This window comes from Ursus americanus, chromosome 2 (genome assembly GCF_024610735.1).
Source record: "Ursus americanus isolate L20-20 chromosome 2, mUrsAme1.1.p, whole genome shotgun sequence".
NCBI lineage: Eukaryota > Metazoa > Chordata > Mammalia > Carnivora > Ursidae > Ursus > Ursus americanus.
The window spans coordinates 39,888,278-39,916,024 of record NC_142128.1 but is presented as its reverse complement, the minus strand read 5'-3'; the positions used below and the strand labels follow the sequence as shown (position 1 = coordinate 39,916,024).

General features: G+C 58.4%; 1 protein-coding gene across 2 annotated transcripts; it reads left to right on the top strand.

Moving 5' to 3' along the window:
- The first annotated feature begins 1,676 nt into the window (after positions 1–1,676).
- Positions 1,677–27,622, top strand: RAB40C (RAB40C, member RAS oncogene family). 2 transcript variants are annotated; one of them, XM_045783858.2, is made up of 7 exons: positions 1,677–1,762; positions 2,235–2,458; positions 19,019–19,079; positions 19,576–19,636; positions 24,778–24,855; positions 25,099–25,321; positions 25,852–27,622. In XM_045783858.2, the coding sequence occupies exons 2-7, from the start codon at positions 2,317–2,319 to the stop codon at positions 26,130–26,132; spliced, it is 846 nt and encodes a 281-aa protein (XP_045639814.1). In that variant the 5' UTR covers positions 1,677–1,762; positions 2,235–2,316; the 3' UTR covers positions 26,133–27,622. The 2 variants fall into 2 exon arrangements, with proteins under 2 accessions (XP_045639814.1, XP_045639815.1); XM_045783859.2 differs by lacking the exon at positions 1,677–1,762 and adding an exon at positions 2,026–2,103.
- The last annotated feature ends 125 nt before the right edge of the window (positions 27,623–27,747 follow it).

The window sequence follows — 27,747 nt, the reverse complement described above, 5'->3', positions numbered from 1 at the left end:
GTGCTTTTATTATAGCACGGGGACAGGACCCGTGGGCAGAGAGAGCTGCCAATTCAGTGATTTTTAGTAACTTTACCAAGTAGTATGACCATCACCAGCTTCCCATCACCCCGAAAAGAAACCCAGTCCCCAATAAGCAGTCACTCACCATTTCCCCATCCCCTGGGGCCCAGGCGACCACTCATCTGCTTTATGGATTTGCCTGTTGTGGGCTCTTCATGTAAGTGGAATGTGGCATAGATCAGTACTTTATTCCCTTTGATGGATGAATACATCCATTGTGTGGCTTGGCTACACTTGGTGCGTCCGTTGATTGAGCTGTTGAGGGACACCGGTTTCCACCTCTTGGCTACGTGAATAGTGCTGCCATGAAGATTCCGGTACAAGTGTGTATGGATGTAAATTTTCATTTCTCTAGAAGCTGAACTACTCATTTTATGGTATTTTTATACCTAACTTTTTGAGTCACTCATTATTAGGTGTGATTTATAACTATATTCTCATAAAACAAATGTTATCAATGAAGAGAAAGTCACTCTTGATCCCCAGCCCCAGAGGAAACGACGCTGTCGCTCTGGTGAGCCTACTCCAGACCTCTTCCTAGGCGCGCATCGTGTTTCTTTATACCTGAAACCTTTAGTAAAATGGGCGGATATTTTTAGAAGCGTCAATACTGAAATCATCCTGGCTCTGCTATGCCGTCATCTGCGTTCTTCTCTTCTCGCGTCCCTATGGGACTGCACGGACCTGGCTGACCCAACAGCTCCCAACCAGCGGACCAGGAGAAATGACCAGCCTGTCCCGCCGCCCTCCGAGCGGGCTGTTCCCCAGGGGCTGGCCCGCAAGCGAGGCTGCTCATCTGGTGGTGCAAACAGTATTCTGCAGAGTGAAGTGCGTCTTCACACGTGTTCACGGGCTCTTCATGCTTCTTTGCCCATTCATACTGTAAACCACCGCGGAGTGACCCCCGCCCGGACGCCCACGCCGCCCGACCTGCTCTGAGCCGGGGGCCGCGTGTCTCCTGCCGCGAGCCCCTGGGGGCAGAGCCCGTGCAGCCCTCCGTCCATGGCGCCGCCGACGCTCGAGAACGTTGTGTCTTGGCGACCGCTCGCCGCAAACTAGGGGCCCCCAGGCCAGTCGGCGGCTCGCCCCGCCCCCGGCCGCTACCGGAACCACCTCGAGCGTTGCCCCTGCGGCGCCAGCCCCCCGGGAGCGGAAGTCCCGCCTCCCCGGGCCTCTCCGAGCGCTGATTGGTCGGCCCCGGCCCGCCACACCCGGTCCCGCCCCACCTCGGGGAGGGCGGCTCCCGAGAGCGCAGTTACAGGGGGCCTCGCCACTTTCGCAGGGGTCTATGAGGGAGCAGTGGCCGCAGCTTGCTAGGGACTTTCGTCCTCCGGGACCCAGCTGCGCCACCTCAGCCCGGGGACCGCCACCATCCTGCTCCCGCCCGCGGGAAGGGGGCGTATGCAAACAACCTGAAGTCCCAAGCTCCTGATTGGTGAACGTGTAGGGAAAGGGGCGGGAAGCACGGGGCGAGTGGGGCGGGCTTAGAGGGGCCGTGATCGACGTGCGGGCGGACCAGTGGCTCTGGGACGATCGGCAGCGGTGGCCAATGGCGACGGGGAGGGGGCGGGCGAGGGCCCGAGGTGTTGGGGCAGAGGGCAGGGTGGCTGGTGACTCCGGGTACTCTGAGGGGAGCGGAGGGAGCGGTAGAGGTGCTGACGGACGTGCAGGCGGACCAGCGGTTCCGAGAAACCCGGAGGCGAGTGGCCAATGGCGACGGCGATTAGGCGAGGCGGCCACAATCTGCCCCCTCCCAAAGCTGAGTGGGGGGCGGGCAGTCGTGACGGACGTGCGTACAGACCAATAGCCACAGGAAAGAGGCGGCGGGCCACCAATGGCGACGGCGTGGAGGCGGGGCGGTCGGAGGCTTAACGTTGGAGTGTGGGAAACGGTGGGAGGCGGGCGGTCGTGACGGGCGTGCGCACGGGCCAATGGGCCTGGGCGGGCGGGGGACAGCCAATGGCGGCGCTCGGGCCGGGGGCGGGGCGGCGGGGCTGCGCGGCGCCGTGCGGGAAGCTGCGGGGCGGCGGCGGTGCTGAGGTGAGGCGGGCGGGCGGCGGCGGCGACGAGGACGCAGGTGCGGGCGGGCTGTGGCGCGGGCGGGGTCTGGCCCTCGCCGCCAGCCCGGGCCTGGGCGGCCGGCCCCGCTCACCCGCGCCCCGGGCCCGCAGGTCGGTCCGAGGCCTCCTCCCCGCCCTGCTCCCGCGGCGGGCGCCGTGGGCATGCGGGCGCGGCCCGCGCGCGCGTGAGAGGATGGGGACGCAGGGCAGCCCGGTCAAGAGCTACGACTACCTGCTCAAGTTCCTGCTGGTGGGCGACAGCGACGTGGGCAAGGGCGAGATCCTGGAGAGCCTGCAGGACGGCGCGGCCGAGTCCCCGTACGCCTACAGCAACGGTAAGGGCGGCGGGGGCGCACCCGCACCCCGTGCAGCCAGCAGGCCAGTGGCAGTTCGCAGCGCGCGTTCTTGCTCGGCCCGAGCCCCGGGGTGTGTGTTGGGCTGGGGGTGGGCCGCCGGCTCCGAGCTCGCAGTCCGTCTGGCGCTGGCCAGGTCCGCCGGAGGCCTTGGCGAGGCGAATGGCTTGGGGGTGGGCCTCTGGGTCCGTCAGAGCAGAGCAGCGTGGTGGCAGTGGGCACCGCCATCCCAGCCCCGGAGGGACAGCACCCCTAGAGGGTGCGTGGAAGTGGGATGTTCCGGGGCCAGGGAAGGGTGTATCTGAGGGGAGCATCCGGCGGTGGGGGCCGCACCGCTGCGGGTTCTGTGCAGGCCAGGTGTGCCAGGTACCGCCAGGGTTTTCCCTGACCGTGTGGCGTGTGTGTGCGCAGGGGGCTCCTCGGAGGCAGGCTGTCCCCCTGAGACGGTTACTCAGTGCTCAGGGAACCGACACCTTGTGCTGGGAGGAGATGCCCACCCCTCCATTTTCTGTTGCGTGGTGAAAGTAGACAGCTAGTACACATCACCAGCACCCGTCTCAGCTCCCGTCAGTTTACATCTTTCACCTAAAAAACAACGACGACGACAAAACAGCTAACGTGCTCAGGGATCAGTGTGGTCAGTACCTCCTCTGTGGTGGGGGCCCTGTTCCAGGCCACACGGAGGTTTTTTTGAGGGGAACCAGGAAATCTGCTGATAGCATGTCAGCATCCAGTCTTTGCAAGGACCTTCATCTAATTTTACTTCTTCAGGTCTTTGTTCTCCACACCCTTTGTTACTTTGTTTCTTGGACTCTTGTCAGTCCTGTCTGACTGGCTCTGAGCGTTTGCTGTTGGCTAAGTTGTTGCCTATAGGCCGCTGACAGTGTGTGGACGCCACTTCTCCGACCCTTTCATTTTAGGACTTGTCAAGGTTGTTGGATCACCTGCACTGGCAAAATGCCCTTCCTGCTGGAACGGCTTCAGCCGTAGGCAGCTGTGCTGGATTTACACGGTGCCCCCTCCTAAAGCATATGCTCTCAGCCCCACCTTAGAGGAGATGGCTCGATGGGCAAGAAAGGGGGGGGGCCTGGATTTTTCTTTAGCTGAGGCTCCACTGGGGGCCCCTTCATCGGTTTCAGTGATGGCAGAGGTATCCTTTCAGAGTCACTGAGTGGTCGAGTTGCTTTTCCAGTGGTAGCACTGCTTCCTGCAGCCCCATTCCTGGGAGGCTGGTGGTGCGTGTTTAGAAGAGTGTGAGAAGGCTGGGCCTCGTCCAGGGCAGCAGTGGTTTCCTGGAATGTTATTGATCCGTGCATCTGAGGGTCAGCTCAGCCTCACCGTCAGGTACTCCAGTTGGGTGCGCGAGCTCTCAGGGTACACAGAGCCCCTGGTTGGAGAGGTGGGACCCACCTCCTGTGCACTCTGTCGGGCCATGTGGTTCCACAGTTCCTGTGACATGTTGACTGAACTAGGGCGGTATTGAATAGAACATGGTGACCTGTCAGAGACTCACAGTGAGCTGGTCCAGTGCGAGGGCCATCTGCCAGGAGTGGTGAGGAAAGGAGCACTCCCAGGTCCCTCCCATCGCCCCCAGCATCGAGTGGAAAAGGCAAAGTGCCAGCCTGTGTTGAGGGTCCTTGAGGTTAAGACGTGCGCAACATGAGGAGTGGTGGTGTGACTGGGGCTCTGTATTGAGGGGGCAGCGGGAGGGGCAGTTGGTAGGTGTGAGCGTACTTGTTTCTGCTCCTCTGAAGGCTTCCCGAGGGAGACTCTGGAGGGTTTGGGAAGCTCTGGAGCAGCGGGCTCTCAGGGTTCCCCATCATGTGGATTTGTTCTTTGTAGGAGTTAACAACGTTCAGGAATTTTTAAATCTCTGATTCTCTTACAAAGGATATGCATGTGTTTCTTTTCACTCTTCATTGTTAAAAGCCCTCAGCGTGTTCCCAGGCTTGTTTTCTGCCTAAACTTGCATGGTTCCTCTCAGCAGGAGCAGATGACCCATGGCAGGGAAATCCCCACTTGGTGAAGGACGTGGAATCAAACTCCTTTCCTTGGGCCAACCTGATTACTTACCTGCATTGAAGTCTTGTCTAGCTCGTTCTTCAGATAGGTACATGAGTGCTTTGCAAACACGTGAGTCATCAAAATGGCCTTTTCTAGTGCTGGGACCTGAATCAGTGACAGCCGTATGTGACAGTGTGGCCCCCCCGCCCCGGAAGCCTGCAGCAGGCCCTGGGTGTCTGGTAATGCTCACCTGTGCTGTGTTCCTAGGTCTCTGTAGACCTGGAACCCTTCCTTCCAGGAGGTCTGAGTTCTTTCTCGTCTGAATGAACAACAGTGGTTTCAGAGGAGGCATCTGCTCTCTCGGGGAGACCGCAGAACACTTTGCCTAGGGTTCTACGTGGGCCGTCCGCGGGGCAGTTACTCCAGAGCATGCGTGTCAAGGAGTCGTGGTCGTGAGAGCCGGCAGGAAGGAGGTGCTGGTGCTCTGTGAGCAGCTTGTGCTCCTGTGCACCCCCAGGTCTGAGTCTGCACTGGGTGGCTGGGCCCCAAGGCAGCATGCTGGTACGCCCACAAGCCCGGGAAGTGCCCTACTACGGTGCGCCGGCCTGTCCCCACTTTTCTGAGGGGAGTGAACATGTAGGGCGGCTACGTGCTCTGCACCTGGGTGCCCACCAAGAGTGGACACAAATCCATCCCTCTCTCCCTGCTCCTCTGGGGGTCAGTGTTGGTGGGAGCTGCTGAGTGTACTTTGAGCCGCGGACCGGGGGCTGGGAAGGTAGGAGGAGCACGGTGTTCGTGCCGGGTGTGGACGAAGCCAGGCAAGCATGAGGTGTGCTGCGCGTGTGTGGCGCCTGCTGGCTCTTGGCGTTCGTGGGACCAAACAATGCCTGCCGTGCCCCGGGGGGGGCACTCCAGAGTGTGGGTGCAGCCCACTGCAGCAGGCGATGGCTGGCTGGAGCTCACCATGTCCCCCAACTCCACGGTTTGTCACTGGACGGTTCTGAGCATGTCTTCTCACTTGGCTGGAGGTTGTTCTCTCTCCTCAGTGCCAACCAAGGAGAGGCTGCGTCTCTAGGTGCCCCAGCACGCTGTTCTCCTGAGTGCGGATGGCGCTCTTGACAGCATGCCTGTGGGTCTCACCGCTCCTTTGTCCCCAGTGCTGGTGTGAGAGGTGTGCCCAGGAGGCGTTAACTGGTGTGCGTCCTCAATGAAGAGCAGCCCGTGAGCAGCGTCTCGGTGTTGCCGGAAACCCGGTGTTGGCCACTGGCTCACCGCACAACCCTTCGTCGTCCCTTCTCTTTCTCTGTGTGTGGTTGGTGCTGTGTCTGCACTCTGCCCATTTTTCTGGGCGATTTACTGGGATTTGCCTTTCTTCTGTCAGATGCCAGGTTCCAAAGAGGGGCGTTGGCCCGGAGTATATTGTGTGCCCAGCATGGTCACAGCGTGGGCTCCCCCGGTGCTCTTCCCACCCGGGCGGAGGCACCGTCATCCTCCCATTCGGCAGATGAGGAGCCGAGGCTCAGGCAAGCTGAGAGTGCAGCTGCCATAGGCAGCGCAGGGCCTGGCACCCATTGTCTCCCCAGGCACCGGCTGCCGACCCCATTCCCCTGGGCCTGGGCAGCTGGTCACTGAGGTCCTGGTTGACGCTTTTCTCCCGGCTTTCTCAGTCAGAGTCTGGCTGCTGGGCACCTGGTGCTGCTTGGGAGGGGTGACCCTCTTCTCACCACAGACCCTCCCTGGTCCTGGGGCTGCCTCCTCCCTCTGTTCTGGGGCCTGGGACAGTCACTGAGGCCTATTTGTTCTCCCTTCACTGAGCTGTTCCAGCCCTGCCAGCCTCAGTCCTGGCCGAGACCAGCAGAGCAGAGCCCCGACAGCTCCCAGGGTCAGCTGCTAACCAGGGCAGCAAACCACCAGTTTCCAGAGAAGTTTCCAGAAGGCCACAAAGTGCCACATATACACCTATCTGTGCAGGGCTGGGATTCCTAGCTCCCCTTTGCCAGAGGCACTCACCTGCTGTGTGTGGGGGGTAAAGATCAGCTACCCCACCCTGGCAGGGTGGCAGGTGGGGAGGCGCAGCCTTGGGAATGGGCTTCAGAGGAAGCTAATGAGGCTGGTTGGTCATTTGAGCTGGCATGGCCTTCCTTGCCTAGGTTGTCCTAAGGTAAGTAGGTAGAATAGTTTAAATTTTAAGTTTTTCTCCCACTTTGAGCGGTTTGAATCAGCTTAGGCAGGTAAGAGAACACAAGCCTCAGGGGCCGGCACACGGCAGTGCAGAGCTGGCCTCTCTTGCAGGGCTGTGCTGTCACCGGGACATTGCTGTGTCACATTCCCATCAGCAAGAGTGTGGCTTGGTTGAGGAAGTAAACAGAAGTGTGTTTCAGGAAGGAGACCCCAACAGGGAGCCAAGGAAGTCGGTGGGAAGGGTCTTTCACCTCCTGTTGTATCTGAATGGTACCTGGTCTGGGGTCCGTGGCCAGGGAGGATGGCGAAGAGGAGGCAGACGGTGGAGCTGTAGCCAGGCCTGGGGAGTGGGCAGCACCTGGTGTGGGTGTTGTGGAGTCTGGGGCCGCATGGGTCAGCGTGTTGCCATCCGCCATTCGGAGAGAGTTGGGTAAGGTCTCCATGCCCAGCGCCCTGGTTTGAAGCAAGGTGGCCCATGGGGCTGGGTTTGTTGCCCTGGGCACGCAGGGGAAGGAGGCTGAGTGGGAGACTGGGAGCACTGGGTGTATGGGGGTCACCCTTGGGGGGGGGACGTGGGCCCCTTAAATCCTTCGGGAATGAGAGTAAATACAAGTGAGCAGTAGGTGTAACGAGGTTTGCTCGCTGTGGTTGTGCTGCTGTAGGCCTGGTAATGACCGGCTACGTCTCATGTCCACAGTGTGTGGTTTTCTTCCGCCAAGACTGGAGTACTGAGTGCCTCGTTGACTGTGGGCATGCGTCCTTCAGAGGGTGGGGGAGGGACAGGGGGACAGAGGTGGCCAGGTAAACTTGGCACCAGTGGGTGTGGAAGGGACCCAAGGACACAACTGGACGAGCTTTGGCCCTTCAAGGTGCTTGGTGTTTACGGAGCAGAGGGGTTTGGCCCTTTGGCTGGAATGCATGAGGGGGGCGTGATTTGTGCGGGATGGGGGGTGGTGCTTGGAAAGACAGGACTTCAGGATTGTGAGGAGGGAGGGAAGGTTAAGAGGTCTAACTAAGAAGGAGTGCAGAGGGCCTGGTGTCAGGAGGCCAGCATCCCGAGCAAGAACAGAGAATGGAAGAAGGCCTGAATCCTGGAAGCAGGCAGGGACTTCACCGATTTTGAGAAGTGTCAGAGTACAGACATCCAGGTGGCAGATCTCTGGGCATGTGAGTTAATGTGGGCCCTGGGCCCTGGACAGGGATCTTGGCCAGGTGATAAACACACGTCCATGAGCCCAGGAAGCCACCTGGGTGGGTCCGAACAAAGTGCTCTGCCTCCCAGATCCGTAGCAGTGCTGTGATGGAGACGGGCCTGCGCATCATCTAGTAGTTTCTGTGGTTGCAAGCTGGGCTGTTGCCAGTCTGCACCTTCCCGGGCAGCCAGGATAGGGTGAGTGCCTGGTAATCAGGTCTGTGAGGATGGCTAGTGGGTTAAGTGATATTATCCAGACTTGAAACCCTTTGCACAGCCTTGAGTGACTGCAGGAACGTCATGACCTCTCACAGGGTGGTCTCATCCTTCCTGGGTCTGATGTTGGCTGGAAGCTATCAGGAGCTGAGTCTGGTTTTCCTGTGGGTGCGGCTTGGACAGGGAGGAGCTTTGTCCCTGAGCACAGATTTCAGGCCCCTCATCAGCCTGCGGAAGCCGCTGCACTCGTCTGACCTGGGTCTCCCGTGGGAGCCAGAGGTCCTGGGCACCTTCACACACGCAGCTGTCTCGGTCCGTGGGGCTGGCAGTGATTTGATTTGGGTCCAGCAGTGACTAGATCCCTCGGTGAGTGAGGACAGCTTGGTGGTCGTTATCATTTTTAGGAGGATTTTCCTCATTTTGTCAGTGGGCCACGGCCACACACAGAGTCCTCAGAGAGGGGATTCTTTTTTTTTTTTCTTTTTTAAGATTTTATTTATTTATTTGACAGAGAGACAGCCAGCGAGAGAGGGAACACAAGCAGGGGGAGTGGGAGAGGAAGAAGCAGGCTCCCAGCCGAGAAGCCTGATGCGGGGCTCCATCCCAGGACTCTGGGATCACTCCCTGAGCCAAAGGCAGACGCTTAATGACTGAGCCACCCAGGCGCCCCCAGAGAGGGGATTCTAATGAAAAATAGACGGAAAGATGTTTAACTTTTGGGGTGGAATGTTCACCTGTAAGTGCGTGACGGAGTAAATCTGGGGACGCCCAGCACGAAGAGTGTGTGGGAGTGGGTCGTGCTGCAAGGGGGTCAGCACCGCGTACTACCCAGAGCCTGAGGAATTAGGTAGGTGTCTTTCCCGGGATAATAGGGGACACGACGAAAGACAGTCAAGGGTTCTTTATCTTTTTCTCTTTCTCTTTTCTTTTTTAATAATAGAAATGAAAACCTGAAACCCCCAAGGGTCTAGAAGGGAAATACGGTATATTCATAGGGTGGGATATTATATAGCCGTTAAAAACAGTGGTTTGGAGGAATAGTGAGTGTCCGATGACACGAGGAAGGCTCTGATACCTTGTTAAGCAGGCAGAGTCTAACAACATCGTGTACAAGTGTGTGTGACATGAAAGCATCGGGCAGTGAGGCACACATTAACAGTGGGTATCTCTGAATTTTGGGGTTATGAGTAATTTTTGTGTTTTTTTTTTTATGTTAAGGGTTGTGTATTTTGCCAAGGGTTGTACGCAGAGTGGGCCTGCTTTTCATGAGAGCTTTTGCTCTGGTCTGGTCTGGTTTATTAAGGAGACCTGTCCACAAACTGCCCCAGAGCTCCTCCTGAAACCCAGCATGCTAGTGTATGTAGAAAGGCATTTTGAAATTTATGAGGTAACTTCTGCTTCCTTTTCCGTCCTTCAGCAGGCGGCCCCCCTCTTCTTTCCTCAGCGACAGACTTACGTGTACCTGTGGGGGCAGATCCTGGCCTGGAGAAGGATGGGAGCTCGTGGAGCCTCCTTCTTCCCACCACGTCTGTGCGCTCAGCATGCTAGGGGACAGGTGTTCGCATCCAGCTCCCATCTGTATTCAGACCCCCCATGGTTAAAAGACCTATCGATGTAAACGCCGTGCGGGTCAATATCCTGTGGGTTTACTTTTTTTAAATGAGTTTTATTGAGATATAATTTACATATGGTGAGTGTAGAGTTCAATGAGTTTTGACAGGCGCATACCTCAATGACCACTGCCTTAATCAGGATGTGGATTGTTTCCATTTCCCCCTAAAAGTTCTGTCATGGCTCTTGGAAGTCCGGCCCTCAGCCCCCAGCCCCCACGGGCCTGCTTCCTGTCACTCTAAGGTTACTTTTGCCTCTCCAGCACTTCCTGTAATGGAGTCCTGCAAGATGGTCTCTCGTGCTGGTGGTGTGTGTCACTTGGCAGGATGTGTGTGAGACTCATTCACGTGGGGCACGCACCATTACCATCTGTCTGTTCCCAGGTAGCATCCCTTTGCACACAAATACCCCAGTTTGTTTATGCATTCACCTGTCAGTGTGGTTCTGGTCACTGGCCGTTTCCCGATTTGGGCTATTGTGAAGAATGCTGGTATGAACATTCTTGTACAAATCTTCAAAGTTTTTTAATAATTTTATTTTTGTGGGAGCCCCTGGCCGGCTCAGTCAGAGGAACGTGCGACTCTTTATCTCAGCGTCGTGAGTTTGAGCCCCATGTTGGGTGTGGAGATGACTTAAATAAATAAAACTTGAAAAAAAAATTAGTTTTCTGGTAAATATGCATGTTATGTTGACCATTTGTGGGTGTATGATTTAGTGGCATGAAGACACATTCCTAACTCACAAGTCCTTGTGTGCATGTGCCTCTAGCAGTGGGGTGGCTGGGCCGTGTGTGTGTGCGCGCGCGCGCGCGCTTAGTTCGTGCGAAATTGCCCAGCTGTGTTCTGAAGCCCTCTGTCCTTCAGAATTCCCACCAGCAGGATGTGCGTTCCAGTTGCTTTACATCTAGGCCAATGTTTGATGTTGTCAGCCTTTTTCTGTCTTTTCTTTTTTTTTTTTTTAAGATTCATTTATTTGAGAAAGAGTGAGCGATTGCAAGCAAGGGGAGGGGGAGGGGAAGAGGGAGAAGCAGGCTCCCCGCTGAGCAGGGAGCCTGATGCGGGACTTGATCCCAGGACCCTGGGGTCATGATCTGAGCCGAAGGCAGACGCTTCTCCGACTGAGCCACCCAGGCGCCCCTGCCTAGTTTTCTTTTTAATCAGCTCTTTTGAGTATATTTTGAGTGCCGAGAGCCCAGATCCATTTAAAGTTTGCAGTTCCGAGAGTGTTGACGGGTGTGCACACCGGAGAAACCACCTCCACCCTCAGCCCCCATGCTCCTAGCAGACCGGTCTGTCTGCTCCCAGACTTGGCAGCCGCTGGTGTTTCTGTTCCAGGCTAATTTGTGTTTCTCGAGTTTTCCTGGAAGTGGAGTTACACACACTCCGTTTTCCGTCCTGTGCGGCTGTGTGATTGTGTGGTTGTGTGTTCATGGCTCCCTCCTGGGTGCTGGGTAGCTCTCCGTCTGTGCGGCTGCAATGCCTTATCTGTTCTGCACGTGGGCTTCTGGAAAGTTTCCACGTTTGGGTCTTTCCTGAATAGCGTTCCTACGAAAATTCTCATACTTGTGTTTGGTGCCTGTATGTGTGTGTTTCTGTGGGGGGTACGCTGAGGAGCGGGGATACGCCGAGGAGGGAGGTACACCGAGGAGCGGGGGTGCCGAGTTTAGGGTGTGTCCGGGCTTAGCGGGTACCACCACGCAGTTTTCGAACTGTCCCAAGGGGCGGCGGGTGAGAGTTGGGTTCACTTTCTTTTTATCCTGTTTCTTTAGGACAGCCTCCTGTCCTAGGGGTCACCTTCTGTTGCTTAACCACCCCCAGTGGGCGGGCTCTACTTTGTACAGTCTGTTACTAGCGCTGCGGTAGATAGCCTCCCGTTCCTTTCCCACGGCGGCCTCCTTCCCTGTTCCTGCAGTAACACGTTATCTTACACATGCTCTTACAGTTACGAGAGGTTGGGCACTCCTTTCTGCCGGCTCTCGGCCTTCGCAGGCCCCCCGTGTCTCTGCTGGCTGTGAACCGGGGCCGCCCCAGCTTCTAGAGACCACCCACATGCCTCATCCACCTTCCCTTTTCTGTCTTCAAAGCCCGGTCAGGCCCTTCCAGGTTTTGAGTCTCTCCTCCTTCCATCTCGTCTTTGACTCAGCGAGGAAAGAGTCCCCATCTTTAAGGATTCCTGATGAGCTCAGGCCCACCCAGATAAGCCAGGACCCTCTCCCTCTCAAGGCCCATCGCCCCAGTCACACCTGCAAGGTCTCTTCAGCTTGCAGGATGCGTGTTGACAGATTCCGGAGATTAGGGGGAGGACATCTCCAGGGGCGGGTTGGGGGCGTTATTGTGCCCACCACACCGTCATGAAACGTTCTTTGTGTTGTTTTGGTTTGGGTAGCTTTTTGGCGACGGGTCGGAGGAGTGTGTTTGCGCATTTCTGGTGGATACTTCTGGTGTGTCTTCTTGCTTTAGCCTGAATGTTTATGTCTGCCAGGATTCACATCTTCACACCTGACCCCCCCAGGTGATGGTCAGGGGTGGGGCCTTGGGGAGGTGACTTAGTCACGAAGGTGGAGCCTCGGGAATGGGATCAATGCCCTTGTCAAAGAGACCCAGAGAGCTGCCTGGCCCCTCCTGCCGTGGGTGAGCCAGGAAGCAGGCCGTCACCGTGCACCGACTCTGCGGGCACCTTGTCTCCCACTTCCAGCCTCCAGAGCCGTGAGCAGTCAGCCTCTGTTGTTTGTAAACCGCCACTTGATGGTATTTTGGCACAGCAGCCCAGAGGCAACGAGGAAATGACCACAAACTAAGGGGCTTAAAGCTGCACCCACTTACCAGAAGTTTCTGCGCGTCAGAAACCCAGTCACAGCATAGCTGGGTCCTCACAAGGCCTCCGGGTCTCTCTCGGGCTGCAGTCCAGTGTGGGCTGGAACAGAAAGAACCCTTTTTTTCTTTTTTTAAAGATTTTATTTATTAATTAGAGAGAGTGCGCGCAGGCGCACAGAGGGCAGGGGAGCCTCAGAGGGAGAAGCAGGCTTCCTGCTGAGCAGGGAGTCCAATTTGGGACTCGGTCCCAGGACCTGGAATCACGACCTGAGCCGAAGGCAGACGCTTCACCGACGGAGCCCCCCCAGGCACAGAGGTCAGCCAGGTTGTGTGCAGTGGTCTTCATTCTGAACAGTGGAAAACTGGCCCGACAGTCTCGATTTACACACCAAATCAAGCTGACCGGGCAGACAGCTGAAGCTATCTGGCTCCTCTTTGTGTCCGCCCCCGCCCCCTCCGAGCACCATGTCATTCCTAGTGACAGTGGGTTTTCTTGGAGATCGGTGGTCCTGAGGCTGTGCTGACAGGCGTGTGCGCCCTGGTGAAGCTCTGAAGGAGGGAGCAGAGAGGAGTGTGACTCCTAGCCTGTCCGTCTGCTGACCCCTGAGGGGACACCACCACACCTGCACTCCGGCCAGCAGAGTGGCCGTTGCACCAGGTCATCTTTGACAGGCCCACCGCTCCCAACCGTGAGAGGCCAGGGGAGATGGAGGGCAGTGCCTAGCCTTCCTCCTGTGCGTGCTGCAGCTCTGCTCTCGGGTCCTGCTGAAGCGGGTCTCTGCAAGCAAGAGGGGTGCCTCGGTGAACGCCCCTCAAACCACCAGGAAGGGGGTGACTACCAAAAACAGGCATTCCAGAAAGTTGAAACGTAAATGACCTTTTCTGTACCATTCTCTCCTCCTCCACCTCCTGTCTCTGACCCATCTCTTTGAAGAACACCAGCCAGCAGCCCGTAATTACAGCGTTCCTGTTCCTCCAGCCTCCGTCGGTGTTCTCCTGGGGTCGGCTCCCTGCCTGGGCTGTGGTGCCGGGACGTGGCGTCCGGGCACTGTCGGCAGGTGCTGTCCTCAGGCGTGTCAGGCCCTCTGGGACCAGCACTTTGCAGCATTCCCTGTGCTGAAGCAGTGAGTTCCATTCGCAGGTCCTCCGTGCCGTCTGTGCGCAGAGATCTGCGTGCGCAGCTAAAACACACACGGGGACATACAGTGTGTCTGCGACAGTGGGTCCTAAAGCGTCTGTGCATGGGTACGGTCGTGCTAGACGCCGACAAGGTGACAAGGAGACGTGTACCTGGTGCATGTTTCTAGGGGGGAGGGGATTTTTTTTCCCAAAATGGTGAAGAACTTTTGGTGAAATTCTGAACCAACACGGTACCTGTGATTCATGCGGTGGTGGCACCCTGCCAAGTGTGGCGTGCGGGGCTCGCGCCTGGTGCAGGACGGGTCTTTGTGCAGAGCGAGGTCCGCGGGTGCTTCACCTGGACAGATACCTGCCGGCTGAGGGCTGTTGGTGGGACTCAGGACTACTCTGTGGGTTGCGTGCACGGCAGTTCACCTGGGGTGTCTGGCCTGTCTCCTGAATCTGTGACAACAGCACGTGTCCCCTCACAGGGACCCTCTGTAGCTTCTGGTCTGGATGCAGGTGTGGGACAGCTGGCAGTGACACTAGCCCCTTGGTTCCCGAAGCAGTGCCTGGTGTAGAGTGGAAACCTGAACAGTAATTTGTGTCGAGTGAGTTGCCACTCCCTTGAGAAACCCAGTAACACACTAGAAAAGACGTTCTTAGGAACCGTGGCTCCATCAGGTGAGGGAGGCTGACTGTGTGGGACGCAGGGACCGCTGCGGGGACTAAGCGCAGGGGCCTGAAGCCGGGCTGTGAGGCGCCAGCAGGGACCCCGTGCCCCCGCCCCCTCTGGGACAGAAGCGAGGGCGAAGGCTGAGCAGGGACACGGGAGGTCTGCTCCCTGGGAGAAGTGGGTGCGGTGGAGGGCCCCGGCCAGCCTGCCGCTGCTGCTCAGGTCGTGCTCCCAGGCTGCCCAGAAGCAGCTGCCGGCTTTTGGCAGGAACAGCCCCCAGTCCAAGATGAGGGGCCGCCATACAGCCTGAGGTGCCTGGCAGCTCCATGGTGAGCCCCACTGGAGCAGAGTCACCTGAACTTGCTGCGGCTTCTTGGGGTCTGGGAGGGGTGGTGTGAGGAAAAACACCTGAGCACCCCGCAGTCTAGTGGCACTGCCTGAGACGCAGAGAGGTGCTGCGTCCAACAACAAGGAGCAGGCTGTTACTCGAGAAGAGCGCTCCGAGGGCCGCAAGGAGCATTTAGAAATTAAGGTAGAAAGAGCAGAACTTTCTAACACATCAGAGGAGAACGGTAAAGTTGAGGACAGCTCCCAGAACACAGAACAGAAGCGCAGAGATGAGAGAACACGGTGTGACCAGGATGTGGGACACATCGGCTGAGTGGTGGAGGGCAGAGCTGCAGCCGCCGAAAGGGCCCCGGGCGCCTGCACAGACAGGGACGAAGACCCCCCGGAACACTGGGCAGACAACACGCTTCACAAGCTCTCCGAGGAAAAAAGGTCTCATGAGAAGGATCAGGGATCAGAACGGCACCTGGGCTCTGGTCAGCTGCCGCTGGCCGCCGCTGGCCTCGTGGTGCCCTGTGTCTGTTCAGAGAGTGTTCCCACTCCTGGGCCCTGAGACTTGGTCACCCAGTATGAGCTGCTCCTGTCACCTTGTGCGTCGGGCCCCCAGGTGGTCATCCGAGCTTCCACCAGCTGACCCTTCTGTGGTCGTGCCCATGCTGTCCATGATGTTCGGTGTCGCCGACAGTTTTTCACAGGGGTGCTCGATGTTGATGGACTGTCGGGGTGGGGCGGGGGAGGGTGACTGCAGCTCTGCAGCAACAGATCTTGAGACCCAAGACTTGTCAGAGCCGATGGAGCAGTGACGTTTGGTGGACGTGCTTCCTTGTTTATGGGGGGAGAGTCGGCTTTCCTACAGGCATGCCTCTCTCTCTGGACTTGTTGGTCTATATTTCCTAAGACTTTCTAAAGTACACTCTACGTTTTTGTCCAGATTTGGGAGGTGGGGATGAGGGGCAGGGTAGGCATAAAGGATATATTTGGAATTTTGGTGCCCACATAAACCTGTCAGCCTGGGGCTCTCCGCCCTGTTGGGAGCTCTCGGCCGGCTGCCAGGCTGTCCACAGCTGGGCCCTGCTGTGCACTTCCCTCAGTCCCCTCACATGGGCTGCTCAGCCTTCCATGGGAGCTTGGGGCTCCTGACCAGGCTGTGGGGGGACATGGCTCCCTGCCGCTTCTGAGCTCTCCTCTGCGGCCTTCCCTGAGAACCCTGTGCTCCGGGGAGACCTTGGACCCAGCCGGGTGGGCTGCAGAGCAGGAGAGGCTGGAAGCAGAGCAGCCCCCCTCCTCGGTACAGCTCCTGGCTCCGAGGGCTCATCTGCCTCCTGTGTGCTTGGCAGGGGATTTACCGTAGCCGCTGGAGAGTGGAGCCTGCAGACGAAAGTCAGAGCGCTGTCGGGATGCGTGGGCAGACGGACGGACCAGTGAGGCATCCCGCAGCACCCCGTCTCCTCGGCCTTTCCTGGGCACGCCCTCCTCCCTGCTGCTCCCAGCGGGGCCTTGGGAGTCACCTCCATGTGACTTGGCAGCCTGGCTGCCCTTTTCGTGGGGAGCCTTGGAGAGGTCCTGGGGAGTGTCCCATCCCCTAGGCCAGAGCCTCCAGAGCCTCCTGGGCCAATCAGCCACCTAGAGGAGATGTTGCCCAGACCGTGGGTGTCCACATCCACAGCCTTTCTGGTCACCACCATTTCCGTCTCACGGGAGCAGTGGAGCCAGGACCAAAAGGAGGCAAGTGCTGGGCCAGATCTGTGCTTCCTGTTTGACAGAATTACAGGAGCTCCCAGCCAGGACCTCGGGTCCTGGAGCGGACAAGAGTTGGGGGGTGGGGGGAAGGGCGGGTGCAGAGGAAAGACGGTGGGGACAGGCCTGAGTTTGCTTCTTCCCGAGGAGTGTTTCTTTCACTTGAGAATACGTGCAAGAGAGTCTTCTCTCCCTTTTCTTTTAATTGTGGTAAAACACACATAATAGAAAGTCTGCCCCCGTCACCACTGTCGGGTGCACATCTCAGGGGCCTTAAGCACATTCGCGCTGTTGTGGGACCACGACCGCTGTCCACCTTCCCAAACTGAAGCTCCGTCCCCGTGAAACGCTGACTCCCCGCCTGCCCCCGGCCCCCGTGACCTCCATCTCCCTGCTGTCTCCAGGGATCTGACTGCGCGAGGGGCCTCGAGAAGTAGAATCCTGCGTGTTTGTCTTCCTGAGACAGGCTTCTCTGCCTGAGCGCCGTGTCCTCAAGGCCCACCCCTGGCGCGGCACGTGCTGGCGTGTGCTCCCCGTTAAGGCTGGATAGGGGTCCGCTGCATGACAGACCACACTTTACCCTTCGTCTGCCGATGGACACACGAGCTGCGTCCCGCTTCTGGTTGTTGTGAATAGTGCTGCTGTGGGTGTGGGTGTGCAAATACATCCGTAGTTGATTCCTTGCTTTCACTTCTTTGGTTGTAAACCCAGAAGTGGGATTTCTGCGTCACATAGTAATTCTGTGTTTGCTTTTTTGAGGAGCCTCCAGACTGTTTTCCATGTGCCTGCACCCTTCGCCACCCCCACCGCGGTGCACGCGGGCTCTGGCTTCTCCACACCCTCGCCAGCACCTTTATATAATAACCATCTAAACGGTGTGCAGTGGCATCTCGTTGCAGTTTGATTTGCGTTTCCCTGATGATGAGTGGGGTTGAGCACCTGTCTGTGTGCGTATTGGTCATTTGTATATCCTCTTTGGAGAAATGTCTGTTCGAGTCTTTTGCCCATTTTTTAATTGGGTTGTTTTTTGTTATTGAGTTGTAGCATTTCTTTCTGTATTGTGGATATCAATCTCTCTCTCTCTCTTTTTTTTTTTTTTTTAAGATTTTATCCATTTATTTGTCAGAGAGAGACAGCCAGCGAGAGAGGGAACACAGCAGGGGGAGTGGGAGAGGAAGAAGCAGGCTCCCAGCGGAGGAGCCTGATGTGGGCTCGATCCCAGGACTCCGGGATCACTCCCCGAGCCGAAGGCAGACGCCTAACGACTGCGCCACCCAGGCGCCCCTGTGGATATCAGTCTCTTATCACATATGTGATTTACAAGTATTTTCTCCTGTTTTGGTGGTTCCATTTTCATTCTGTTAATGTCCTTTGATGCATGGGAGCCAGGTTTTCACGCGCAGTGGGGAGTTGGCCAGGCAGAAGGACATCGAGGGTAGAGGCCCCGGTGCCAGGGTGGGGGGAGTGCCATGTGCACACGACATGGTGTGTGAATGACACCTGCATTAAAAATGCCCGTTGGGGGGGCGTGTGACTCTTGATCTCAGGGCTGTGGGTTTGAGCCCCATGTTGAGTGTAGAGATTGCTTTAGAAAAAAGAATGGGGCAGGGCACCACCTGGGTGGCTCAGTCAGTTAAGCATCTGTCTTCAGCTCGGGTCATAATCCTGGGGTCCTGGGATCGAGCCCCTCGTTGGGCTCTCAGCTCAGTGAGGAGTCTGCTTTTCCCTCTGCCCCTCTCCCCCACTAGGGCTCCCTTCCTCTCTCTCTGTCTCTCTGTCAAATAAATAAATAAAATCTTAAAAAAACAGGATGCCTGGGTGGTTCAGTCAGTTGAGCATCCGACTCTTGGTTTCTGCTCAGATCATGATCTCAGGGTTGTGAGATCGAGCCCTGTGTCAGGCTCCACACTCAGCACAGACTCTGAGATTCTGTCTCCCTCCCCCTGTCCCTCCGCCCGCTGACGCTCTCTCACTCTCTCAATTAAAGAGATAAAATCTTAAAATAAAAATAAAAAATAAACCTTAAAAAAAAGCCCATTTTCAAGCCCTCTTGGAGCAAGTGTTATAAAAAGTAAAGAAACTGGCGAGATTTTTAAGACTTAGGAATGGAGGATGGAAGACATAGCTTGTGGGAAGTTTCTGGATGGCCCACAGACCACTTGAAGATGTTATGTGTAAGCTGAGTGTCCCTGTTCCTACGAACTTCTCTCGGACTGACTGTGTCCCATGAAAGAGTAAATAAAAACTGAAGCTAGGGCAGACGTGGGTCTGCAGAGAGCTCTCCAGAGAGATGGCATTTTAGAGGTTACTTGACCCTTCATCATGCTGCCAGCACGCTCCGCTCATCAGTTCCTGGGGGCTATGGTGAACCCTAGAACGCAGACACGCTTAGCCTCTGGGAGGTCGATGTCGGGACCCAGGTGAAATAGGTCAGCACCAAGACGAGCCTCCCTCCCTCCGCCCCGTGGCTGTCAGCACCCAGCACAGGCTCTTGGGGCGACACCGGGATGGCCAGCTCGGGTTGCTTGGGCTGGAGCCACAGGAAGGCTCTGGGTGGGGGTGGCACGGCCCTCGGCCCTGGCGAGGTGGGTCATGGTGGGCCTGTCCGCACACGTCGCCTGCAGCTGCCCTCTGCTTCCTTCCAGGAATCGACTATAAGACGACCACCATCCTGCTGGATGGACGGCGGGTCAAGCTGGAGCTCTGGTGAGTCAGGCCCTGCGGGACGAGGTGCCCAGGGCAGGGGCTGCGGCACCTCAGTGTCATGGCGCGGGGCCCGAAGCGAGTCAGGGGTCCTCAGACGGGACGGCGTCCTGTTGACACTCCCTGGAACAGCCGTGTGCACAGACCGTGTCCCTGTGATGTAGAAACCAGAAGTCTGGGCTGTTCATCTACTAGAGCCCAGCTCCCTTTGGCCCGTGAACACTCCTTGCCACCGTGACCATGGCCCCTCTGCCCTTGCTCTTCACGGGGCTGCGCATGAAGGGGCATTTTTCAGACCCTCAGCGGGTGGTGAGAACCCCCACGGGAATGGGGTTCTCCAGCCCACCAGGGCAAGGTTCCAAGGCACACAGGCTCATGGAGGTCGTCTCCCAGGGTGAGCTGTGGAGTGGGAGGGGGCGGGGGGTCGGCACCTCACAGGGGTCATGCTGTGCATGCTGGGGTCCCATGGGCTGTGTCCCCCGACCCCCCTGTGTTTCAGGGACACCTCAGGCCAAGGCAGGTTCTGCACCATCTTCAGGTCCTACTCCAGGGGCGCGCAGGTAAGGCCAGCAACCGTGCCCGGGCCACTCTCCAGGATGACCTCCCACTGCTGTGCTGTCAGACCCCACGTGCGTGATTCTTCCTAAGCCAAGTTTGACATCTGAACACCAGGCTTCCACTAGGAGTCTAAGCTACGGTGCCCTCTGTGCCCATCGGCTCTCCTGGCTCCTGCTGTCGGAGGTGCCAGAGGAGGGGTGCCGAGACCCTCGGAGACGCCACTCGGCCACCCAGTTCCCCGGGAAGAAGAGGAGACTTCCCTGCCTCCCAGGACCGTCTCAGGGCTGGGGGCTCCGGGGTGGGCTGACCTGGATCCCTGACTAGGATGGTGGAGCCTGAGCCTTGGAGCCTCCAGGGAAGGGGCTGCCGCGGGTCCTCAGAGAGGTGTGGGCACCTGCTCATTTCTGTCTGCGTCCTCTGGGTTTCCCCCAGCACGCTTGCGTGCCGACTGGATCTGAGTGTGGTTGGAGGCTGGAAAGAGAAGGGACAGTAGCTGCGTGCACAGATCTGCTCTTGACTCTCACTGCGGTGTCAGCTTTGAGCGGTCTGGACGCAAGACCAGTCTTGTCTGTGCCACAGGGCAGCCCGTGCCTCCCCGCCCCCCCAGGCTTTTGGAGTTGCCGAGGAGACCCCTGATGTCAGACCTGCTAGGCACTGCAGGCAGGGCCCCTAGCTGTGTGGGTTGCGGGCTCCGGGGGGGCTCGCTGGGGCCCGGGAGGAGCCCCACGGGCATGTATTTTGTGAGCAGTGAGGAATGCCCATCAACCCCTTCCCCCACACCTGTGCCGCTCTTTCTGCTCTATGGCACCTGGAAAGCCAGAGGGAAGTTTGGTCTGTGACAGAGTCAGACTGAGTCGGAGTAGGTGTTGACAGGAACACCCAACCCAGCCCTTCCTCCAGGGCCTTCCTGAGTGGGAGCCTCTCCAGCGTGTGGAGAGGGAGGAAGACCCTGAAGGGGTCTTCGTCTGCTCTCTGCTGAGGCTGGGGTGGAGGACCCCCAGGCTGGGCACAGAGGTGTGAGCCATGCTCGTGCAGCCGCTAGCTTGGTGATGTCACCTGTGCACAGGCTCCCCGCCCTCGCCCCTGTGTCAGGGGCACCCTGCAGAGGTGGTGTGTAACTGGCAGTTACACAGGGAGCAGCGGATCCTCTGTGACGAAAGACAGACCTCGGGGCGTGGGGTGCAGCTTTGGGGCATTTGTCAGCACCGGGGTGAGGATAAGTAGCGGGAACTCCCTGCTGCCCCCAGTGCCCTTCAGGAGAGCGTGGGGAGAGCTCAGGCACATGGTCCGCGGGCCCTTCTTATTTACAGAAGGGACTGCATGCGTGATTATATGCACACAAGATGGGACGTTGTGAATGGTGGTGTTCGTTGTCCCCGCACCGTGGGGTTACGGGTGAGCTCTGTGGTGCTCCTTTTGCGTTTGAGTATCTCCTAGTTTTGCTACGATAAACACATGACTTTTGTAATCAAAGGAAAACTGAAGAGCTGGGGCTGGCTCCCTTGCGTGTGATAATAGTGGGCCCCTGGCCTCAGCTGCCCGGTCTGCTCTGAGTGTCGGCATGGGACAGGCCACAGACACGCATTTCTGAGCAGCCACCTGAGGACCACGAAAGGAAGCACGGAACCAGCCTGCACGTTTGCCGGGTGATCCGTTTTGGGGAAGCGAGTAGCGTTAGCATGCCTGTGTTCTCCAGAGCATCCGGCCCGGCCAGCTGTGGATCGGCTGTGCTTTTGCTTTGCCAGTTCTGGGTCTACAGGAGCCCGTGGTCGATCTCAGGCCTGGGTGGGTGGCAGCAGGCCCCTGTCCTGCCCCCATCCCCGTCTGGCGGTGGCAGTGAACAGGTGCAGGGCATCTGCAGGGTGGCACCCCCCTGGTTTTGCAGCAGACGGAACCCAGGATAGTGGGGCCTCTACTTGAGTTTTGTGTTTCCGGTCACTCTCCTACCCTCACTTAAGACCAGAGAGAGGCCTTGCAGGTCCCTAAGGGCCCGGGTCACAGAAGCCCCTGGCCAGCCGCTGGCTGCACTCACCTGCCCCACAGCAGTGCTGTCTTGGGGCTCTTGCCATGAGTGCTTTCTTTCCATGGCCCGTGTTTGCTGTTGCTGGGGTCTGAGGTGGCCACTCCTGTCCTGGGAGGTTGGCACCGCTCGCTGGGGTCCCCTGGGCTCAGTGTAAGGAGGGAGCTGGGGGCAGGGGAGGTTGTGTTTCGTGGAGGCTTTGGGGTCAGCTGGATTAGCCCTGGCGGAGCACGGCTAGGCACTGCTCTGGTTAGAGAGGATTCAGTTCATTTCCATGGAAAGGGGTTTCCTGTGGAAAATGGTCCAGGGCTCACAGTTACCATAGAGTGAGTGCTGATGGGGGCCCCAGCATGCCACCTGTCACTGCCCAGGTGGGTGGGCATGTGGGCCAGGAGCTGTTTGATAGCTGTTCCCCATTTTCAGTGCTCCCTGTGGGGGCATAGGCAGACACCTTCACTGGAACCTTTTTGATCCTTGGGAACTTTACAATACAAAATGCATTACCTGTGCAAAAGTTAGATCCGTGAGAAAGGCACCTGTGATCCTCGGTTGGGGTGGTGGTGGCACAGCTATGTTCGTTTGTCCAAACTCATCAAACTGTTCTTATTTAAAACCTGTGCCTCTTCTGGGGGAGAGGCTGTAGCTCAGAATCAATAACCTTGGGGCGCTTGGGGGGCTCAATTAGTGGAGCGTCCAACTCTTGGTTTCAGCTCCGGTCGTGATCTCAGGGTCGTGGGATCGAGCCCCACGCTCAGCACAGAGCCTGCTGGAGATTCTCTCCCTCTGCCCCTCCCTGCCCCCCCGCACACGTATGTGCTCTCCTAAACCAGTAGAAATAACCTTGTTAGAATAAGGGCACCACCCCCTGGGCTCTGCAGTTCCACGTGTAGGGATTTTATCTTCCAGTGCTCGGGGCTCTTCACAGGTGTTGGTGGTAAAATTCGGTGACATGACCTGAGCGCCAACAGCGGCCCTACCTGATGTGCCTGGCGTGGCTGCTGGCTGCTTGTGGGGCAGGGGTCCTGGGTGGGGGCCGGGCAGCGTGCACCATGACCCTATGTCCGGAATAAGACAGTAACCAGTTATTCCTGGAGGAATGGGAGGCATTCTGTTTCTACCCTGGAATACCCACTCCTTTAAAAAGTCTGAGCACGTATGACTTCCATTGGTTACAGAAATAGAACGCAGTGAGAATGTATTTGCTCCTCCTCCTTTGGACCTCACAGCTGACCCTGGAGCCCCTGGGGTATTGCGGTCATGAAGAACTTGCCTTAGTTTCTCCGCTCTCCTGCCTGTGCTTCATCCCACCTGTCCTTCTCTGCCACGTCCATGATCGTTTTCAGTCCCTGCTGCCCACAGCACAGTGTGACCCACTGTGTGTCCTTCCTCCCTGTGATGGGTGTGTGTGGGGTCCTCTGTCAAACACCAGACTGGGGCAGCCCCAGAAGGGCGGTGGTCGTCGGCCTTTGGGATTCCCCCGCGGCTGACGCCTGAGCCCAAGAAAAGAGCCTCCGCCCACTGGCTTGAGTGCGTCAGCCTCACGTGAGTCCCTGCCCAGCCTTCCAGCATGTGGCTGTGCACGGAGACTTGCTCTGTGAGTTGTTGTGTGTTGGTATCTCCCAGTCTGCCGCGTGCCCACGTGCACTTCTGGGTGGGTCATCGCCGTGCTGTGTCTGTAGCTTCACGTACTCCTCAGTCCTGGGACTGCACGTGCAGGCATAGTTCTGACGGGAACACCCTTGCTTGTTTCTAGAAGGGGCATTCCCAGCTTGGAGGGTCAGCGGCATGGCTCTCACTGCACACCAGCTGGAGGCTTTGTTCCCTGTGCCCCAGACAGCAGCGTTCACACCCAGCTTCTCACGGGTCCTGTCCACTCTTACACTCCAGTGCTCCCAAAACTGCTGTCTTAGCCCTTGACGTCACGTGGGTCTGTGCCCATCTGTCGCGAAGGCTCTCCCTCCAGGCCTGGCTCTTCCTCCCCAGCGAATGTCCCTCCCCAATCGGCAGGTGGCTGTGCGTGGCTCTGCTTGAGGCTTTCCGGCCAGACGGTGGGATTTTGGCCTTTGCACTTACAAGACTTAGGGGCTACCCTTTAGTCTTGCAGAATTGGAAGGACAGTTTTGAGGGGAAAGGCTCATTTTGAGATGGAGGGCGATGCCCTGTTTTTTTTATCTCAGCTTCATTGTCCTTGTGTGTGACAGAGACACAGGTGAACAGAGCCTTGGGGGGACAGGACGGGGTGGGTCCTGAGCCTGCTTCAGCCTGGCGCGTGGGGGCAGAGACAGGCAGGGGTCCGCCGCCGCACCTGCTCGGTGGTCACCTTTCTGAGGCATGTGACAGGTCCCTGAGATATCTAGGGCAGGGAGGATGGGAGAGCCACACTGGTGCAGACAGCCCAGAGCTGAGCTGCTACTAATTGGTCTCTGAGGGATGTGGCAGGAAAGTCCCGGTAGCGAATCTTCTGCCCGGCTGGTGGGGGCCTGCTGGAATGACTGGTGTCCTGCTCTGTAAGTTTGGGTTGGAGCACAGAGCCCCCTCCGCTCAGCCCCCGGGCGCCCCAGGCAGAGCCAGCACACCGTCGGACAGAGTGTTGCGGACCGGGCCGCTGGCCGCCTGCCAGGCTTGTCCGCAGGGCCTGCCAGACCCTGTAGACGGGCATACACCGCCTGTCTTACCTGAGTGATTTTTAAAGGATCACAGGTGGTTAATGCTTACAGTGTGTTTGGAACAAAGAGTTGAAAAAAATGCCAGTTGTCCCAGCCACGTCCCCAAGTTAGGGAGAGGACTGCATTGAGCCCACGAGATCCCCCGTTGCCATCACCCCACACAGAGGGCATCCGGGCCACACAGGCCTGGCCTCAGTGAGGAGATGGACCCAGAGCTGCCCAGACTGTGTGCACCTCGGACACGTGACAGAGTCTCAGAGCCATGTATTTCCCACGTTGCCATGTGTTAAGTGACCCATACGATCTACTCGAAAGCCATGTGGCTGGAGCCGAGTGTCCCTGGCCCCACCTGTGCTGGGAGGGAGCAGTGCTTGGTCGCACTGGGCACTGTGCCCGGAACAGGACCCCTTCCATCCAGGTGGCCCCTGGCCTCTCAACCCCCATGTCTCCCTCGCAGGGGATCCTCCTCGTCTATGACATCACCAACCGCTGGTCCTTTGACGGCATCGACCGGTGGATCAAGGAGATCGATGAGGTAGGTGTGCACCACAGATCACCCTTCAGGGTCACCCTTTCCAGGTGTGTGCCCTCCCATGCCCAGCAGGAAGCCTTGGAGGTCCTGTTTGCTGCCCCCCCATGGCCCCGGCTCTGTGTCCCCAGAGCCCTCGATGGCCGGAATGGACAGTGAGGGCCCTGCCTGCTTTGGAGCCTGGGACACAGTGCCAAGAGGGGGGGTGTCCCACGTTTGTGCCTCTGCTGAGTCCTGTGCCCCCTCAAGCATGCGCCGGGGGTCCCCCGGATCCTGGTTGGGAACCGGCTGCACCTGGCCTTCAAGCGGCAAGTTCCAACAGAGCAGGCGCGCGCCTACGCAGAGAAGAATGGCATGACCTTCTTTGAGGTCAGCCCGCTGTGCAACTTCAATGTCATCGAGTCCTTCACCGAGCTGTCCCGCATCGTGCTCATGAGGCATGGCATGGAGAAGATTTGGAGGCCCAACCGAGGTAAGGGGCTGCCACCAAAAACGGAAACAGACTGGGCCTCCGGCAGCCCGCTCGGGCCTGCCTTCCGGGTTGCAGGGAAAGCTAGGTCTCCTCTGCTGCTTCCCTGACACCTTGGCGGCTACGCTGGCTAAGCTAGTTCTGTGTGGGGTCCTGGTGTTCCAGGAGGGGACCGGGCAGGATGCCCTGTCTGCACCTCTGTGCTGGGAGGCAGTGCTGTGGACTTTGCCCCAGAGTAAAAAGGGAGTGGCTTCTAAGCCTCCCGTCCTAGAGCTGACCCATAAAGGTCCTGGCTGTGTGCTTCCCTGTCCCTCAACCTGAGCCCCATCCCACCAGAGCTGCCAGAAGGGCCAGGGTGGCTGGAAGCTTCCGTCTCCTGCCAGGCCCCAGAGCAGAGCTCCCAGGACACTGGCAGCTGGGGTGGAGTGGTGGGCGTCCAGGGTAGGGGAACCCTGAGGGCTTGGCAGTCCTCTCCACTCCCCATGGTCTGACCTCTCCTTCCCCCCCCCCCCACGGTCTGACCCCGTCTGTAGTGTTCAGCCTGCAGGACCTCTGCTGTCGGGCCATCGTCTCCTGCACCCCTGTGCACCTCATCGACAAGCTCCCACTGCCCGTCACCATCAAGAGCCATCTCAAGTCCTTCTCAATGGCCAACGGCATGAACGCCGTCATGATGCACGGGCGCTCCTACTCGCTGGCCAGCGGGGCAGGTGGCAGCAGCAACAAGGGCAACAGCCTCAAGAGGTCCAAGTCCATCCGCCCTCCCCAGAGCCCGCCCCAGAACTGCTCAAGGAGCAACTGCAAGATCTCCTAGCGGGCAGGCTGGGCGCCACCCTGTCCAGTGCACTCTGGGAGGGCTTATGCTGCGGGAATGTTTCTGGCCGGGTGCTGGGCCTGGCGCCGTGTGCAGGGAAGGCTTTGGCCATGCCGCCTCCTGGGAAGCATGGGGGTGCACGGTGCAGGCAGTGGTCTCAGCCAGACAAGTTCCGTGGGACCGGAGAGAGCTGCAGGGGTCTCGGGGAGCAAGCCTGGGACCCCAGAGTGCGGTGCGGTTGGGAAACACCCAGGTGACGGCTCGGCCTGGCCCCAGCCTCAAGGGGGCTATCTCTGAGGACCCGGGAGGCCTGGCTCCCTTTCTTATTTATATGGAAGATGTTCACCGTTTTGTACATTTTTAAAGGACAGGCAGGGCAGCCTCGACGCAGTCACATGCTGAGCCCCTGTCAGCGGTGGGGTCAGGCTTTGGGACATTTGGAGAGGGAGGGGATTTGAGGCAAAGATGGGGAGGAATCCCGGTCAGGCCTTCAAGCTTTGAATTCGTGGACACTTCATGTGGTGGGTGGGTTGTGCAGGGGCCAGGGGTGGGCAGTGCGCTCAGGCCTATGGCTGCCTCCGCCAGCCTTTGTGGACACAGGGGTCGGTGGGCGCCCTGAGATGGCTGGGTGGCAGCCGTGGCCCCCGGCGGTCTGCGTGGTGTGGCCGCAGCTTCCTGGGCTCCCGCCAGCCTTCCTAGACAACATCTTGGGAGTCTCGGATGGGCTCAGGGCTGGGGGCGAGGGCTCGGTTCCCCAGAGGGGGTAGGGTGGGACCCCGTGACATTCCCATCTCTGAGGAAGAGATGCAGGAGACACTCCGTGGGGCTGCGGGGTGCTCTGCAGGTGTACCCCGACCCGCCTGCTTGTCTCGGGCACCTGGACCCTGTTCTCACCAGCTTCTGTTCGCCGGACTCGGGTGTGACCCCTGCTCCTTCTGGTGTCACCCCTGCTCCTTCTGGTGTCGCCCTCATGGTTGCACGCCGCCAAAACCGTTCAGACGCATCTCTTAGTGATGCTGCCTGGACCGGTCCCAGACGTGGACCTTGAGCCTCTCCTGGGGAAGCCACCAGCCAGCCCTGAGCCGGAGGCCTGGCCCCCTCCTGCCGCTGCTTGACGACGGGCACGGTCTCACTGGTGCTCAGCTCTACCCCCTCCTCACGGCCCCGCCCTGGGCTCTGGGACTCTCCCTGCGTGTGTGTGGGAGGCAGGGCGGGGGCGTGGCCTGCTCGGGGTGGGCACCTGGGGTCCCCAACAGGCCTGGCCTCAGCAGGGTCAGGCAGGGGAGGCCACACCCATCCTGTCTTTGCCTGCGGGGGAGGGGGGGGCTTCTTTGGACTTTGAACCCAGTCACAGACTTTGTTTTGAGGACGTGGACAGTCCTACGTTCACTTTATCAACACTACCGTTTCGCTGCTGTCTGACACACCATTCCTGGGCTCGTTTTGGACGGTTTTCTTTTCTTTGTACAGTAAACGTAATTCAGCTCTGATTGCCAGGCTGCGTTTTATATCCATGAAAGCCTCTGGTTGTGGCTGGCCAAGTGGCAGGCGGGGGTGGCGTGGCGGGGTGGGCCCGGTGCTGCTGCGCAGACCCCTCTGTCTGCGGCCTCCATGG

What these genes read in the sequence shown, in the direction of transcription:
- RAB40C (XM_045783858.2), top strand. Translation starts at nt 2,317, where the DNA reads ATGGGGACGCAGGGCAGCCCGGTCAAGAGCTACGACTACCTGCTCAAG. An exon ending in CGGGTCAAGCTGGAGCTCTG is followed by an intron (nt 19,080 to 19,575) that starts GTGAGTCAGGCC and finishes CCTGTGTTTCAG; the next exon opens with GGACACCTCAGGCCAAGGCA. An exon ending in CCTACTCCAGGGGCGCGCAG is followed by an intron (nt 19,637 to 24,777) that starts GTAAGGCCAGCA and finishes TCTCCCTCGCAG; the next exon opens with GGGATCCTCCTCGTCTATGA.